The following is a 12,593-nucleotide window of genomic DNA, read 5'->3' as shown; positions in this document are numbered from 1 at the left end:
TTGCATTGGGAGTCAGGACTGTTGGGTTGGAATCCTCTTTCTGCCACTTCATTACCCTTTCTGAACCCTAATGTACTATCCTTACTCTTATCTGAAAGGGCAAATAATGTCAGTGCATTAACAACTTCCTAACCTAAGGTGAGTGTGGGCACAACCGTACTTTGATCAGTAAATGTAAAAACAACTCCGGCATCCCTTTTCTCCCCAGATAATAATTGCTGTGAGCCAGCTAATAGCGGATGTGGCTCTGAGTGGAGGATCAAGATTTCAGGAGTCCTTATTCATTGTTAATAACTTTGCGAATAGTGACAGGCCAATGAAGGTAAGTCTTCTTCTTTCCTAATGAGAGATACGGTTCAGTCTGTGGAGTAGGGATTGAGAACTCAATCATGATAATTCCTTATGAGATATTTGGCCAACTGGCATTGGAAAGTGATTCCTCAGCTTGATTTTAAGCCTGCCCCAGGACTGCCTGGGTTCAAATGTCCTAGTTTGGGTTGGGCTTTTTGGGGTTTGGGGTTTTTTTTTTCCATGTCTTGCTCAGAATTACAGAGCACTTACAGTTGGGGATATGTGGAATCAAGAAGCGTTCCTATGGGGTTTTGTCAAGGCTAAAGAAATTAATTTGAAAAATTCCAGCTGCTCTGCAGCTGGGAACATGTGTACAACAGTCAGGCTTACTGGTTTCCCCAGAGAATGAGTACATGCTCCAGCAAATCCCACTAGTGTAGAAAGAACTTTGGCCATATAATAATCTTTTCCTTTTGCACGAATAGTGCAAAGAAGTAATAGTGCAAAGAAGTAAATAATATACTTAATGCCCCCCTCCCTGGGGTCATTGAGGGTTTTCCTATGTAATGGGTTCTGGGTATTTAGCACAATGGGGCTTGGGGTTGCCTCTATATGGCAGAGAGTGCTTTCCTGAAACCTTTCTGAAATGACTTAATCATATCCTGTTGGCTTGGTCATGGCTTCTCCATGAACACAAATCCAGTAAAACCTTAGGGAGCACTCACTCTGTGCCTGGCGCTATTAGAGGTTAAGGATTTATGAAGGCAAAAATGAAACTACTTCTTTCCCCAAGAAGCCCCTGCTCTCCTGGGGGGAGGGGCAGGGAGACTGTGCATGACTATAAATACACAAACCTGTGAGTCAGATATTTTTTAAAAGTCTTTGAGTTGTATAGTACATATTTGTGTTTGTAAATGAATGGAAATCAGCGTCCAGCTGCCTCTCTTGTGCCATTCTTCAGCACCTACATAGATAATCATGGGTTATTCTAGTGGAATCATGAGAAAGGGTCTTAACTTTTCCTTCAGCACAAACAGGCAGACAGATAAAGGATGATAAATGAAGAAACACACAAGCCTGTAGGTACATATACAAAGACATGTGTCCGTCCCCCCCTCCACCCCCAACACACACATACGGACCTGTGTACTGCAGTGAGAAATCTCTTTAATTTACTAAATTTCCAATCTACTCTAGTCCAGAAACAATCTCCTAAAAGGGATTACTGACCTCTGAAAATTCTTGTGGACTGGGACGAGTTACTTTTATTCAATGCACAATTGGTCATTTGGATTGGAAAAAGTCCCTATGTCAAGGCTCTGGAGGAATTCATTTAGCCTGCTTCTCCTTGTCTACTAATTTACTCCAGATAGGATGGCAGAGGATGGCTTAAACAGGCCAGGCAGGGCTAACTTCGCATTACTCCACAAGGAAATGGGAGCAACCCAGCATGGTCACTACCTTGACTGAGTTCTTGGCCATTAAAGATAGGCTAGATGTGTAAGAAAAAAACAAGTAATGCTTCAGAAGTATGCCAATATATTTGATGCACTGGCATTAGATCCATTTTCTAGTTCTGTCAAAACTCAATTCTAATTGTTTTGTATATGTCAGAATTCTACTTTCAGATGTGCCAATGGGCATTTCTTTGAAGCTGAAAATCTAGTGACAAAAAAAGTATGTTATCTGGGTCAAAAACTTACTCCCAACATAGTAAGCTACTATGAAATCCTTCTGTGTTTTGTTTTTGTTTTAAATTAGGCAACTGCTTTTCCCACAGAAGTGAAAGATCTGACCAAGAGAATCCGTACTGTGCTTATGGCCACAGCTCAGATGAAGGAGCATGAGAAAGACCCAGAGATGCTGATCGATCTCCAGTATAGCTTGGCCAAATCTTATGCAAGTACCCCAGAACTTCGGAAAACCTGGCTTGATAGCATGGCCAAGATCCATGTCAAAAATGGCGATTTTTCCGAGGTGACTGTTGGTAGTTACAGGGAAGCCCTGTTTAACAGGGGCTTCTGAAGCCCACCCTGCCTGACTCTACTTTCTTTTTCATCCTTTTGCAGGCTGCAATGTGTTATGTCCATGTAGCAGCTCTGGTGGCAGAGTTCCTTCACCGAAAAAGTAAGCTCCTATTGGTTTGGCATCAGAGAAGGATTAACTGAGTATACTGATAGCTATGGCATCTCTTTGCTAACACTGAAAAGATGTTGGTTGAGGTTCAGCAGAATTTGTTAGAGAAATAAACTGAATTGTTCACTTTGCCTTCTGCAGATAAGAGTTTTAGGCAGATTCTTCCTGGCAGACTGTCTCAGATTGTGTTCCTGCAAAGCTCACAGGCATATACAGAACTGGATTCCCTGACATCTGTCTGCCCATGGGAACACCTGTGTTGCTCACAGGTCCCCTGCTGTTCTGGGGCACTGTTGTCCAACAGCTGCACAGAGTTGACTCTCAGGTCTTTGTGGTGTTCACCTTGCTTAATATAGGGGTTTGTCTTGGTGGCAGCTTCCATTTCTGAATTTCTTGCAGAATACTGGACCCACTCATATCATAAAAAAGTGTACAAGTTTGTGATCTGCCTTACACTAGAGAGAGCCAATGAAGAAATCTGGCCTTATCTAGCAGAGCTACCCAAACTGTTTCCTGCTGTGACAGATTAGAATGCTAGACTAGCTTTGGAGGCTATGGGAACAGAACTCCAAGGTTTTCCTCAACATTCAAGTATTTATTCATTTAAGCACAATCACTAAGTGGTTGAGAAATCATTTTTTAGTTATCTCCTTTAATAAAAATTACACACCACTGTATGATGAAAAATTAAAAAACACCTATGAGAAAAAACGTCAACTAAGCAGATAGCTCATGAATATTATTTTTAACCATTTTTAACCATTACCATTTGGATTCATTGCACTTTGATTTTCACTTTAAAAATGATTTAATACTGAGATTGTTTTGTCCATTTCAGATAAATACAACTTGTGTGCACTTTCTTGTTCTCCTTTTAGTGAGAACAGTTTTAGTTGCCACAGCTTTAAAGTGGTAAGACATTTTTTAGAAAAGGCCTGATTTCATATTTTTTCATGTCAAGGGTATGCCTGAAAAGAAAATAGAAAATTCTAGAATATTTAAAATATTGAGCAGAGAATGGTGGTAAAGGCCTATAGGCCCTGTAACCAGGAAGGGCAGGAAGTTGGAGTGTATTCAGGTGACTTGGCATCAGTATGGTAAGCTCCATGGATCAGAGGATCACCAGGCTAACTGACCCTGGTCAGAAACAGAGCAGGTCCATGTTCCCATGCCCATCAGAAATAGGATCAGACCTGTGAGTTTCTGCTGTACCTTCAAACTGAGTAAGATAGGGAGATGTATTCTCTAGATAAATAAGCAAGCAGACAAATGAATCTCTATAAAATGTTGAGTTTAAAATTCAGCCATTCCGGGGAAGTAGAAAAGTGAAAAGCACCTTCTATTGGACCTACTTGCCACATTTTGTGTTTAAACATTGGTAGGACTAAAATCTGAAATAACCCTTAACTGCATGCCTACCACATGAGCCTCTTACTTAGATTTTAAACAGATTGTTTCCCCAATATCCTCTACAAGGGCAGATCTTCAGAATTAAATAACATCAAAATTTATTTCTGTTCCTTGATCTTCCAGGGCTAGTGGATTCTCAGTGAAAGGAAGGTGTACATCTCCCTGGCTTTACAAGCATATTCGGTGCTTGGCATTTCAGTGCTTAAATAAAGCTTGCAAGGTCTCTTGCAATTTATCCTTCTTGCTGAGCAAAGAACTTTTCTCTGGGAGAAAACTGAATTGTATCTTAAGAAAAAATGATCGATGTAAGAGAAGGTTGAATGTTCAGTTACAGTTGCTGGCTGTTTTTAAAACCTGAAACATTTGCCTCAGTTGAGAATATATTGCCGTTCTCTTTAGTATATAGTTGTAGTTGGCCCCTCAGAAACAGTATTGTGCTTCATGGATAGCTTGATCCATCAGCAAACCATAGAAGGCTGTTTTACGTGTTGTTCTTATGTTATTCAAACCAACAGTGAAGCAGTAAAAGTTTCAGTGGTTGGCATGTCAGCCAGGTTAAGCCTGCATAATGCCTAGTGTTCTCTTCCAAGATTGTATGAGGGCGGGAGAGTGTAGAGTAGTATAGGGACAAATCTGAATAGAGAACAGGGAATATTTCACTATGAAAAAATCAGGTTGCCAAACTCCTCGTGTTTATGTGGCACTTTCACTTTAGAGTGAGAAGGTCCTGTGGATCCATTATCTTCTTGATGTGGGACCCTCTTCTTCAACATAAGATTGATAACAAAGGCGATGAGAAAAGAAAGAAGGTTCATGTAGAGTGACTCACTTCAGCTCATCCATGTGTAATTTAACATTTAAAAACAAAACTGAACTGTTCTTCTCTCCATGTCATCCCTCAAACTCTCCTTTCTGCTAAGAAAGAAGGTACAGTAGATAAGTCTCATAGGCTGCTTTGGAGTTTGGGGGCTTTTTCTTCAGGTTGAAGTCTGTCAGTTGTGATAGATTAAGGGAAGTCATGTATAGTAGGGCAGTAGACAGATAGGCACAACTACTGCCCCCCTTAATTAATAGGCTACTGCTTATAGTGTTCCCTCCTGGCCTAGATTGGAACTGCCGACCCAGGGTGCTTGCCATATATCCTCCAGCCCTAACAGAGAACTTGAATGGGATCCATGATCCGCTGACTCAGCCTCTCTGAATCCATGCTAGTCATCATAAACATCTACCTTGGGAGATTCTTTTCCTGGTGACTGACCACAGCCACAAGGGTCACTTTGTGACCTTCCCTTTACAGTACTTCTGAAGGACAGAGCAAGTCCCTTCTCAAGGTGGCATCTTCCTTTCAGAGGAGATGAAAGCCAATTTCTTCTCCTCCACATTGGAGATATGAGTTGGTCTTTATTTCTGCTTGATAAGGCTGAAGGATGGCACACCAACAGTTTGCTTTGTTCTTTTGCACCTTTGTACCAGCCAGGGGGAGGCTCTTCCAAGTTAGGGCTGACACAGGACACAGTAGTGATATGTGAAGTGTGGGAGGGGTTTCCCTCTCTAAAACTCTTCCTTGTGGCTAGACTGCACTATTGTTTGGACCTAGCCTCCTCACGAAAGTTGACATTCCATTTGGCAGCCTTATACCTATTTATGGTTTGAGCTCACAGTCCAAATCCCTGTGTTTTATCTTGAGGGTCAGTGAACTCCTGTCTAAGGGACCACTGGTTTTTTGTTTGTTTGTTTGTTTGTTTGTTTTAAGCTCTAAAAACCATGCTTAAGGCTGAAAGCAGTGCAAAACAAATGAACAAAAAAAAAAAAACCCTATCACCAGACTGTATTGAGCAAGGGGCCGTAGCTAGCCCAGCCCTAATTTAGCTTATAACAGGTATAATCTATGTCTACTTCTACAGGTTCTACCTCTTCTGTTCTCCCCCCCCCCCCCAGCAATACTAGCTGTAACCTCCAATTTCTTTCTTTGCCTAATATTCAGGTGGGATAAGGAGCTGAAGATGGACATAAGTGGACATCCAGTAGTCATGGAAGATGAGGAAGTGGGGAAGCAATTGCCCCTCCTTCATTAGGTTACCAACTAGACAAAGTCTGAGGAATCTGGGTACCAAATTGGTAACCAGAGACAATGGATATTTAGAAATTTAATATTTATATTACCACTTACTGGTAATTCAACAAATATTTATTATGGGTCTACTATACACCAAGGCTTCATTCTAAACTCTGAGAATACAAAGACAAAACAAAAAAACCAGAGCCTTCTCTCAAAGAATTTACAATTCTACTGGGCAAAATGATAACTAACTGGGGTTGCCTTCTTTTAAATAGAATGCCTGATGTGATGTGTTTTAAGTGATTGAAGAACAGAAATAAGTTTTCTTTTTTTGTGTTAGGAAACTTCAGTCATGCTTTTGACCTTTATGCAAATTTTCCTAAGGTTTCATTTTTAAGCATAATCAATCAACCCCCCCCAAAGACTTATTTTCCATTAATTTACTCCCATGATTTTATCCATATAGAGTTATTCTCCAGTGGATGCTCAGCATTCAAGAAAGTCACTCCCAATATTGATGAAGAAGGGGCAATGAAAGAAGATGCAGGAATGATGGATGTACATTATAGTGAGGTAATATTCCCAGATTTTATATATATATATATATATATATATATATATACACACACACACACACACACACACACACACACACACACACTCATTTTCATTTAAAACCTTATTATTTTAAGAGGCAGCTAGGTGGTGTAGAGCACTGGCCCTGGAGTCAGGAGGACCTGAGTTCAAATTTGACCTCAGACACTTAATAATTACCTAGCTTTGTGACCTTGGGCAAGTCACTTTAACCCCACTGCCTTGCAAAAAACAACAACAAAAAAATTTTCATTATTTTACAAATGCCTTGATCTCCTAATTAAGGTTGAAATGAGCTCCTCTCTGGAAACCCATGGGTTTGCGCCACCTTAGGAACTAGTATGGTTAGGGAATCAGGTATTGTGGTGAACCTTCCAAGTTATTCCAAACTGACCTGTTGGGGCAGTGAAACTGCTGAGGGCGAAGTTGCCTCTGCCAACATGTAAAGATCAGCCATTTCACGGGCACATGATTGTACTGGTGAATTTCTAAAAAATGCTGCAAAACATACTTAGAAAACTTCTGTGCTTTTTATGAACTCTTTTTCTATCTTTCAGACCAAGGGTATAGAATACTTTAACAGTTAATCAACAAATAGTTACTGAGCCATATATAAGGTTTTGGGCAAAACAACTTTGTGAAAGACAAAACTGGAAACCCCTTCCTGCCATCTCCTTGGGGAGTTCCTTGGGGAACCATCTCCATACCAGATGGTACACAGCAAGCACTAGTGTCATACAGACAGGTTTTAGGAGCTTGAGGAACAAGAGGTCACCAAAGTGACGGAAATGGGTTTGGAGCTGGACCTTGTCACATCAGTTGGGGGGGGGGGTTGGTACTTCCCATGTGTCAGACACTGTCCTAAGCCCTTTACAAACGGTATTTCATGTGATAAGATTTAGACCAAAGGAGAGGAGAGGGACGGGGAAGACGAAAGGGAACAGAAAAGATGTGGACAGAGACAGGAAAGCACAGAGCAGTTTGGATGAACTCTAGGGTTCATTTGGCAAAAAAGGAGGGGAAGTAAACGTGGAAAAGTATATTATAGTGGATTAGGAAAGCCATTCTACAGGGTTTAGACTTCTAGGCAATGGGGACCTAATGAAAAAGAGTGACACACTAGAATGAATGCATTTCAGAAACAATACTTTAGGAATTAAAGAGGGGAGAGACACAAGGCAAGGAGACAAATTAGGAGAAAGGTACTGAAAATCTAAACTAGGGGTGAGGCATTACGCCTGGAAAGGAAGGAACATAAAGGAGAAATATTGCTAAGGAAGAAATGCCAGGACTTGGTGAGGGAGGAAGAGAAATTGAAGATGACTCAAAGTTCAAGTCAGTGGACCATTAATAGAAATCAGGAAGTGAGAAAAGTGGAGCTGGTTTGGGGGAGGAAGATGAATTTGGTTTTAGTCATGCTAATACTGGGACTAGAACTGGAGAGAGACCACAGCCAGGGATGTTGATTTAGATGACTAATTTTCTTGCAGTTGGACTATGTTTCAGTTTTCAAAATGGTTTTTATACGTTATTTAAATGGTACTTCTTACCTATGATGTGGAGATACCCAATGTTAGCTCCATTTTACAGATGAGGTGACTGAGGTTTAAAGACGATAAGAGGTCTGCCTAAAGTCATACAAAGCCAAAACTAACAGCCAAGTCTTACTATTCCTTCTGTTCTACAGTGGTGCCTCTGGCAAGGGAAAGCTGAAACCATGCATAGGGAAGAGGAAAAAGCTAAGTGCTAAAGATGGAGACTTAAGAAATGGCCCTACATACTTCTTTGTGAAAAAGTGACAGGGTAACCGGAAGATGATCCAGCCAAGGTGACAGAGGAGACATGATCAGAGAGGTAGCAATCCTGAGAGTAACAATTATTCAAAACCTAAGATTTGTTTAGAAATATACGTATGCAGCAATTAGAAAGAATGTCTTATAGCAATCAGGTTTGAGAGGCAATGAAAGAGGGTGCCTGGACTTGGAAGAGTAGTTTAAATGTAAAATTGCCCCCTGGATCAGCTAGTGAAATCTAAAATCAAGAAAATACTTCATGAAAATAAAGAGATTTGTGTTCTTTTTAAATATAATTTTATTTTATTTTCTAAATTTAATATTTATTTTCCCCAATTATTTGTAAAAGCAATTGTAACATTCATCGTAAAAAATTGAATTTCAAATTCTCTCTCCCTTGCCCCACCTCCCTCATTGAAAGGCAAGCAATTTGAGATAGATTATACATGTGCAGTCATGTAAAACATATTTCCATATTAGTCATGTTGTGAAAGAAAACACAGACCAAAATGAAACCTCAAGAAAAACCAAGGCAAAAAGGATGCTTTGATCTGGATTCATATTCCATCAGTTCTTTGGGGATGCATTGCATTTTTCATAACTCCTTCAGAGTTGTCTTGGCTAATTATATTGCTTAAATATAAAGTCCTTCACAGTCGATCATATTACAGTATTGCTGTTTCTGTGTCCAATGTTCTCCTGGTTCGGTTCTACTCACTTCACTTTTCATCAGTTCATGTAAGTCCAAGTTTTCCTGAAAGCATCTAGCTCATTATATCTTATATAAAAATAATATTCCATCACAACTGTTCAGCCATTCCCTAGTTGATGGATATCTCCGTTCTTTGCCACAGGAAAAGAGCTGCTATAAATATTTGGACATAGTTCCAAATTGTTGTACTTAATGACCGAATCAGTTCATAACTCTACCGAGTGTGTCTTAGTGTCTCAGTTTTCCCAATTTGCCTTCCAGCATTAATCATTCTCCTTTTCTGTCCTACTAGCCAATTTAATATAGTACCTCAGTATTGTTGTAATTTGCATTTCTCCTATCAGTGGTGATTTACAGCATTTTTTTTCATATGGCTGTGGGTAGTTTTCATTACTTTCTCTGAAAACTGACCATATTTTTAGATCATTTGTCAATTGAGGAATGGCTCTTATTTTTTACAAATTTGATTCATTTGTCTATATACCTAAGTGATGAAGTCTTCATCCAGAGAAACTTGTTTCAATTATAGAAAGAATTAATTATTTCATCCTAGATAATGACAATAATGAAATGACATACCAAAACCTATGGGATTCACTCAAGGTGGCTGTCAGGAGATATATATTATATCTTTAAATGCTTACATGAACAATTTAGAGAAAGGAAATCAATAAACTAAATATGCAACTAAAAAAGTTAGAGAAAGAACAAATTAAAAAAACCCCAGTTAAATGCCAAATTAGAAATTCTAAAAATTAAAGAAGAAATTAATAAAATTGAAAGCAAAAACACTATTGAACTAATAAAATCAAGAGCGGGTTTTATGAAAAAACCAATAAAATTGATAAACCTCTGGTCAATTTGGTTAAAAAACAGAAAAAAGAAAGCAAACTTCCTAGTATCATAAATCAAAAAGATGAACTCACCACCAAAGAGGAGGAAATTAAATTAATAATTTGTAACTATTTTGCCCTACTCTATACCAATAAATTTGGCAATCTAAGTGAAATGGATGAATATTTACAAAAATATAAGTTGCCCAGACTAAATGAAGAGGAAATTGAAACCTAAATAAGCCTATCTCAGAAAAAGAAATTCAACAAGCCATCATTGAACTTCCTAAGAAAAAATCTCCAGGGCCTGGTGGATTCACAAGTGAATTGTACCAAACATTTAAGGAAAAATTGGTTCCAATTCTATATAAAATCTTTGGGAAAATAGGGGAAGATGGAACTCTGCCTAACTCTTTTTTATTTTAGGGGTTTTTTTTTTGGAAGGCAAATGGGGTTAAGTGGCTTGCTCAAGGCCACACAGCTAGGTAATTATTAAGTGTTTGAGGCCAGATTTGAACTCAGGTCCTCCTGACTCCAAGGCCGGTGCTCTATCCACTGCGCCACCTAGCTGTCCCTGCCTAACTCTATGACACCAATATGGTGCTGATACCTAAACTAGGAAGAGTTAAAACAGATAAAGAAAATTATAGACCTATCTCCCTGATGAATATAGATGCCAAAATCTTAAAATCTTAGCAAAACGATTACAACAAGTTATCATTGGGATAATACATTATCGCCAAATAGGATTTATCCCAGGAATGCAGGGTTGGTTCAATATTATGTTTTAGGGAATTTTTAAAGTCTTTAAAGGGTTTGGGAAAGAATTCAAGGGAGTCCCTACTTTCTCTTAACCATCTTTGAGGGTTGAATTCTCTTGGACAAGTCACACCATTTCCGATCATAGAAACATAAAATCTTAGCATTGGAAGGGTTCTTGAGAAGCCATCTGGTCTAAGCCTAATGAGTAGCTTGTCCAGCCTCAACTTAAATAGGGGTACAAAACTCAGTATAAAAATGTCCTTGTCTGAAAAACGTTAAAAGGACTGAGGGAGAGAGGAAATCAATTCAATCTTGCAAGATAATTTTTTAAAATTAATTTTTATTGAGCTTCCTCAGGATCCTTCCCCCCCTCAGACCCATCCCATTTGTGTTTTTTTAAGAAAAAGGAAAAATTAATCAAAAACCAATTAATACTCTGAAAAAGGCTGAAAATATGTGTCTATGTACCTACCACATTTATGGACTTCCCCTTTTCTACAAAGGGGTGTGGTGGGAGTGTTTTCTCATAGTTCTGTGGGGCCAGGCTTGTTTTTTATTTTTATTTTTCCCCCAGTTACATTCAAAAACAAGTTTGAACTTTCATATCCAAAACTGGAGATCTAAATTCTCTCCCTTTCTCCCACCTCATGTATATCTTTCCAAGCTTCTCTGTACTCAAATTTATTTCTCAAAGTACAGTAATATTCCGTTAAATTCATGTACCACAGTTTGTTTAGACATTTCCCAATGGATGGACATTGACTTTGGTTCTAATTCTGTGATATCAAAAAGTGTTGTTACATAAATATTTTGGTTAGTATATGGGGACTTTTTGCTCATAAATGGCTTCCTTGGGATATAAGCCTACGTAACAGAATCTCTGGGTCCAGACACATTTTGGTAACTTTCTTTTGCATAATTCCAAATTGCTTTCCAAAAGGGTTGTATCATTTTATAATGCCACCTACAATGCATTGGTAAGCCAGTCATTTCACGACTGCTCCAACATTTTCACTATTCTCATCGTTTATAGTCTTCCAAATTTGCTAGGTGTGAGGTAAAATCTCAGTTCTTATGATTTGCATTTCTCTTATTATTAGTGATTTGTCATATTCTTTCATATGACTAATAGTTTTCAGTTCTTTTGAGAACTGTTCATATTCTTTGGCTGCTTACCTACTTTGCTAAAGCTTTTGATTATATTTCTATGTAAATCTATAGATAATTATTTATTATTTATATATCTTAGATGCCAAACTCTTATAAGGGAAATTTGATACCTAGATTTTTTTTGCCCATTCTACTGCTTCCCAACGTTTCCTTGGTGCATTCATTTTGTTTGCAAAGAAGCTTTTCAGTATGATGTGATATAAAGTAATCTGTCACATCTTTTGTAATTGTAACTGCCCAAAGAACTATAAAATTGTGAATACCCTTTGACCCAGCAATATTACTGCTAGGTCTAAAGAGATCAAAGAAAAGGGGAAAGAAGCTATTTGGTTTGTTTGTTTATTAGTTTTAGCTCTTTATTGGTTTTCTTGGTTCGTAAAGGTATGGCAGAAAAACATTTCAGTCAAGGTCAACCCAATACAAAAGCAACCCAAGAAAAGGAAGGGTAGTGTCTTCCTTCACCAGAGGTTCCTATTTTGTTAGCGAATCTTGGTTAAATCTTAAGAATGAATGGTGTCTCTCTCAAGCTCATTCACATTTCATTACCAACTGTTGGCACAGAAAAGAAAACTTTTCAAGGCTGTGTGAATTGTGATTGATTGTTCTGGATGCATTACTGTATTTTTAAAAAAATAATGCTCATAAGGTGCTAGTGTGTGTCTTCTATAAATAGGACATCTGTTGTTTTTAATTGTACTAGACTTCAAAACTGATCTGTTTTCTATGCAGTCTTTAACTCCATCTCTGTGAAAGGACCTATTTGTACAAACATTTTGATAGCAGCTATTTTTTATGGTGGTAAAAAATTGGAAATTGGGGGGATATTCATCGAT

The 12,593-nt window shown here is 38.4% G+C and overlaps 1 protein-coding gene across 2 annotated transcripts in view; it reads left to right on the top strand.

Moving 5' to 3' along the window:
* DOCK11 (dedicator of cytokinesis 11) overlaps positions 1–12,593 on the top strand; it is a 195,625-nt gene that overhangs the window by 163,209 nt on the left and 19,823 nt on the right. For both annotated transcript variants that reach the window (XM_074201251.1, XM_074201250.1), the window contains 4 exons: positions 209–322; positions 2,053–2,268; positions 2,361–2,418; positions 6,363–6,469. In XM_074201251.1, the coding sequence (XP_074057352.1) occupies positions 209–322; positions 2,053–2,268; positions 2,361–2,418; positions 6,363–6,469 (495 nt within the window). The remainder of the gene's footprint in view (positions 1–208; positions 323–2,052; positions 2,269–2,360; positions 2,419–6,362; positions 6,470–12,593) is intronic.

The sequence above is a fragment of the Macrotis lagotis genome, chromosome X (genome assembly GCF_037893015.1).
Source record: "Macrotis lagotis isolate mMagLag1 chromosome X, bilby.v1.9.chrom.fasta, whole genome shotgun sequence".
NCBI lineage: Eukaryota > Metazoa > Chordata > Mammalia > Peramelemorphia > Peramelidae > Macrotis > Macrotis lagotis.
The sequence above is the reverse complement of the archived record's forward strand: the minus strand, read 5'-3'. Positions and strand labels throughout refer to the sequence as shown.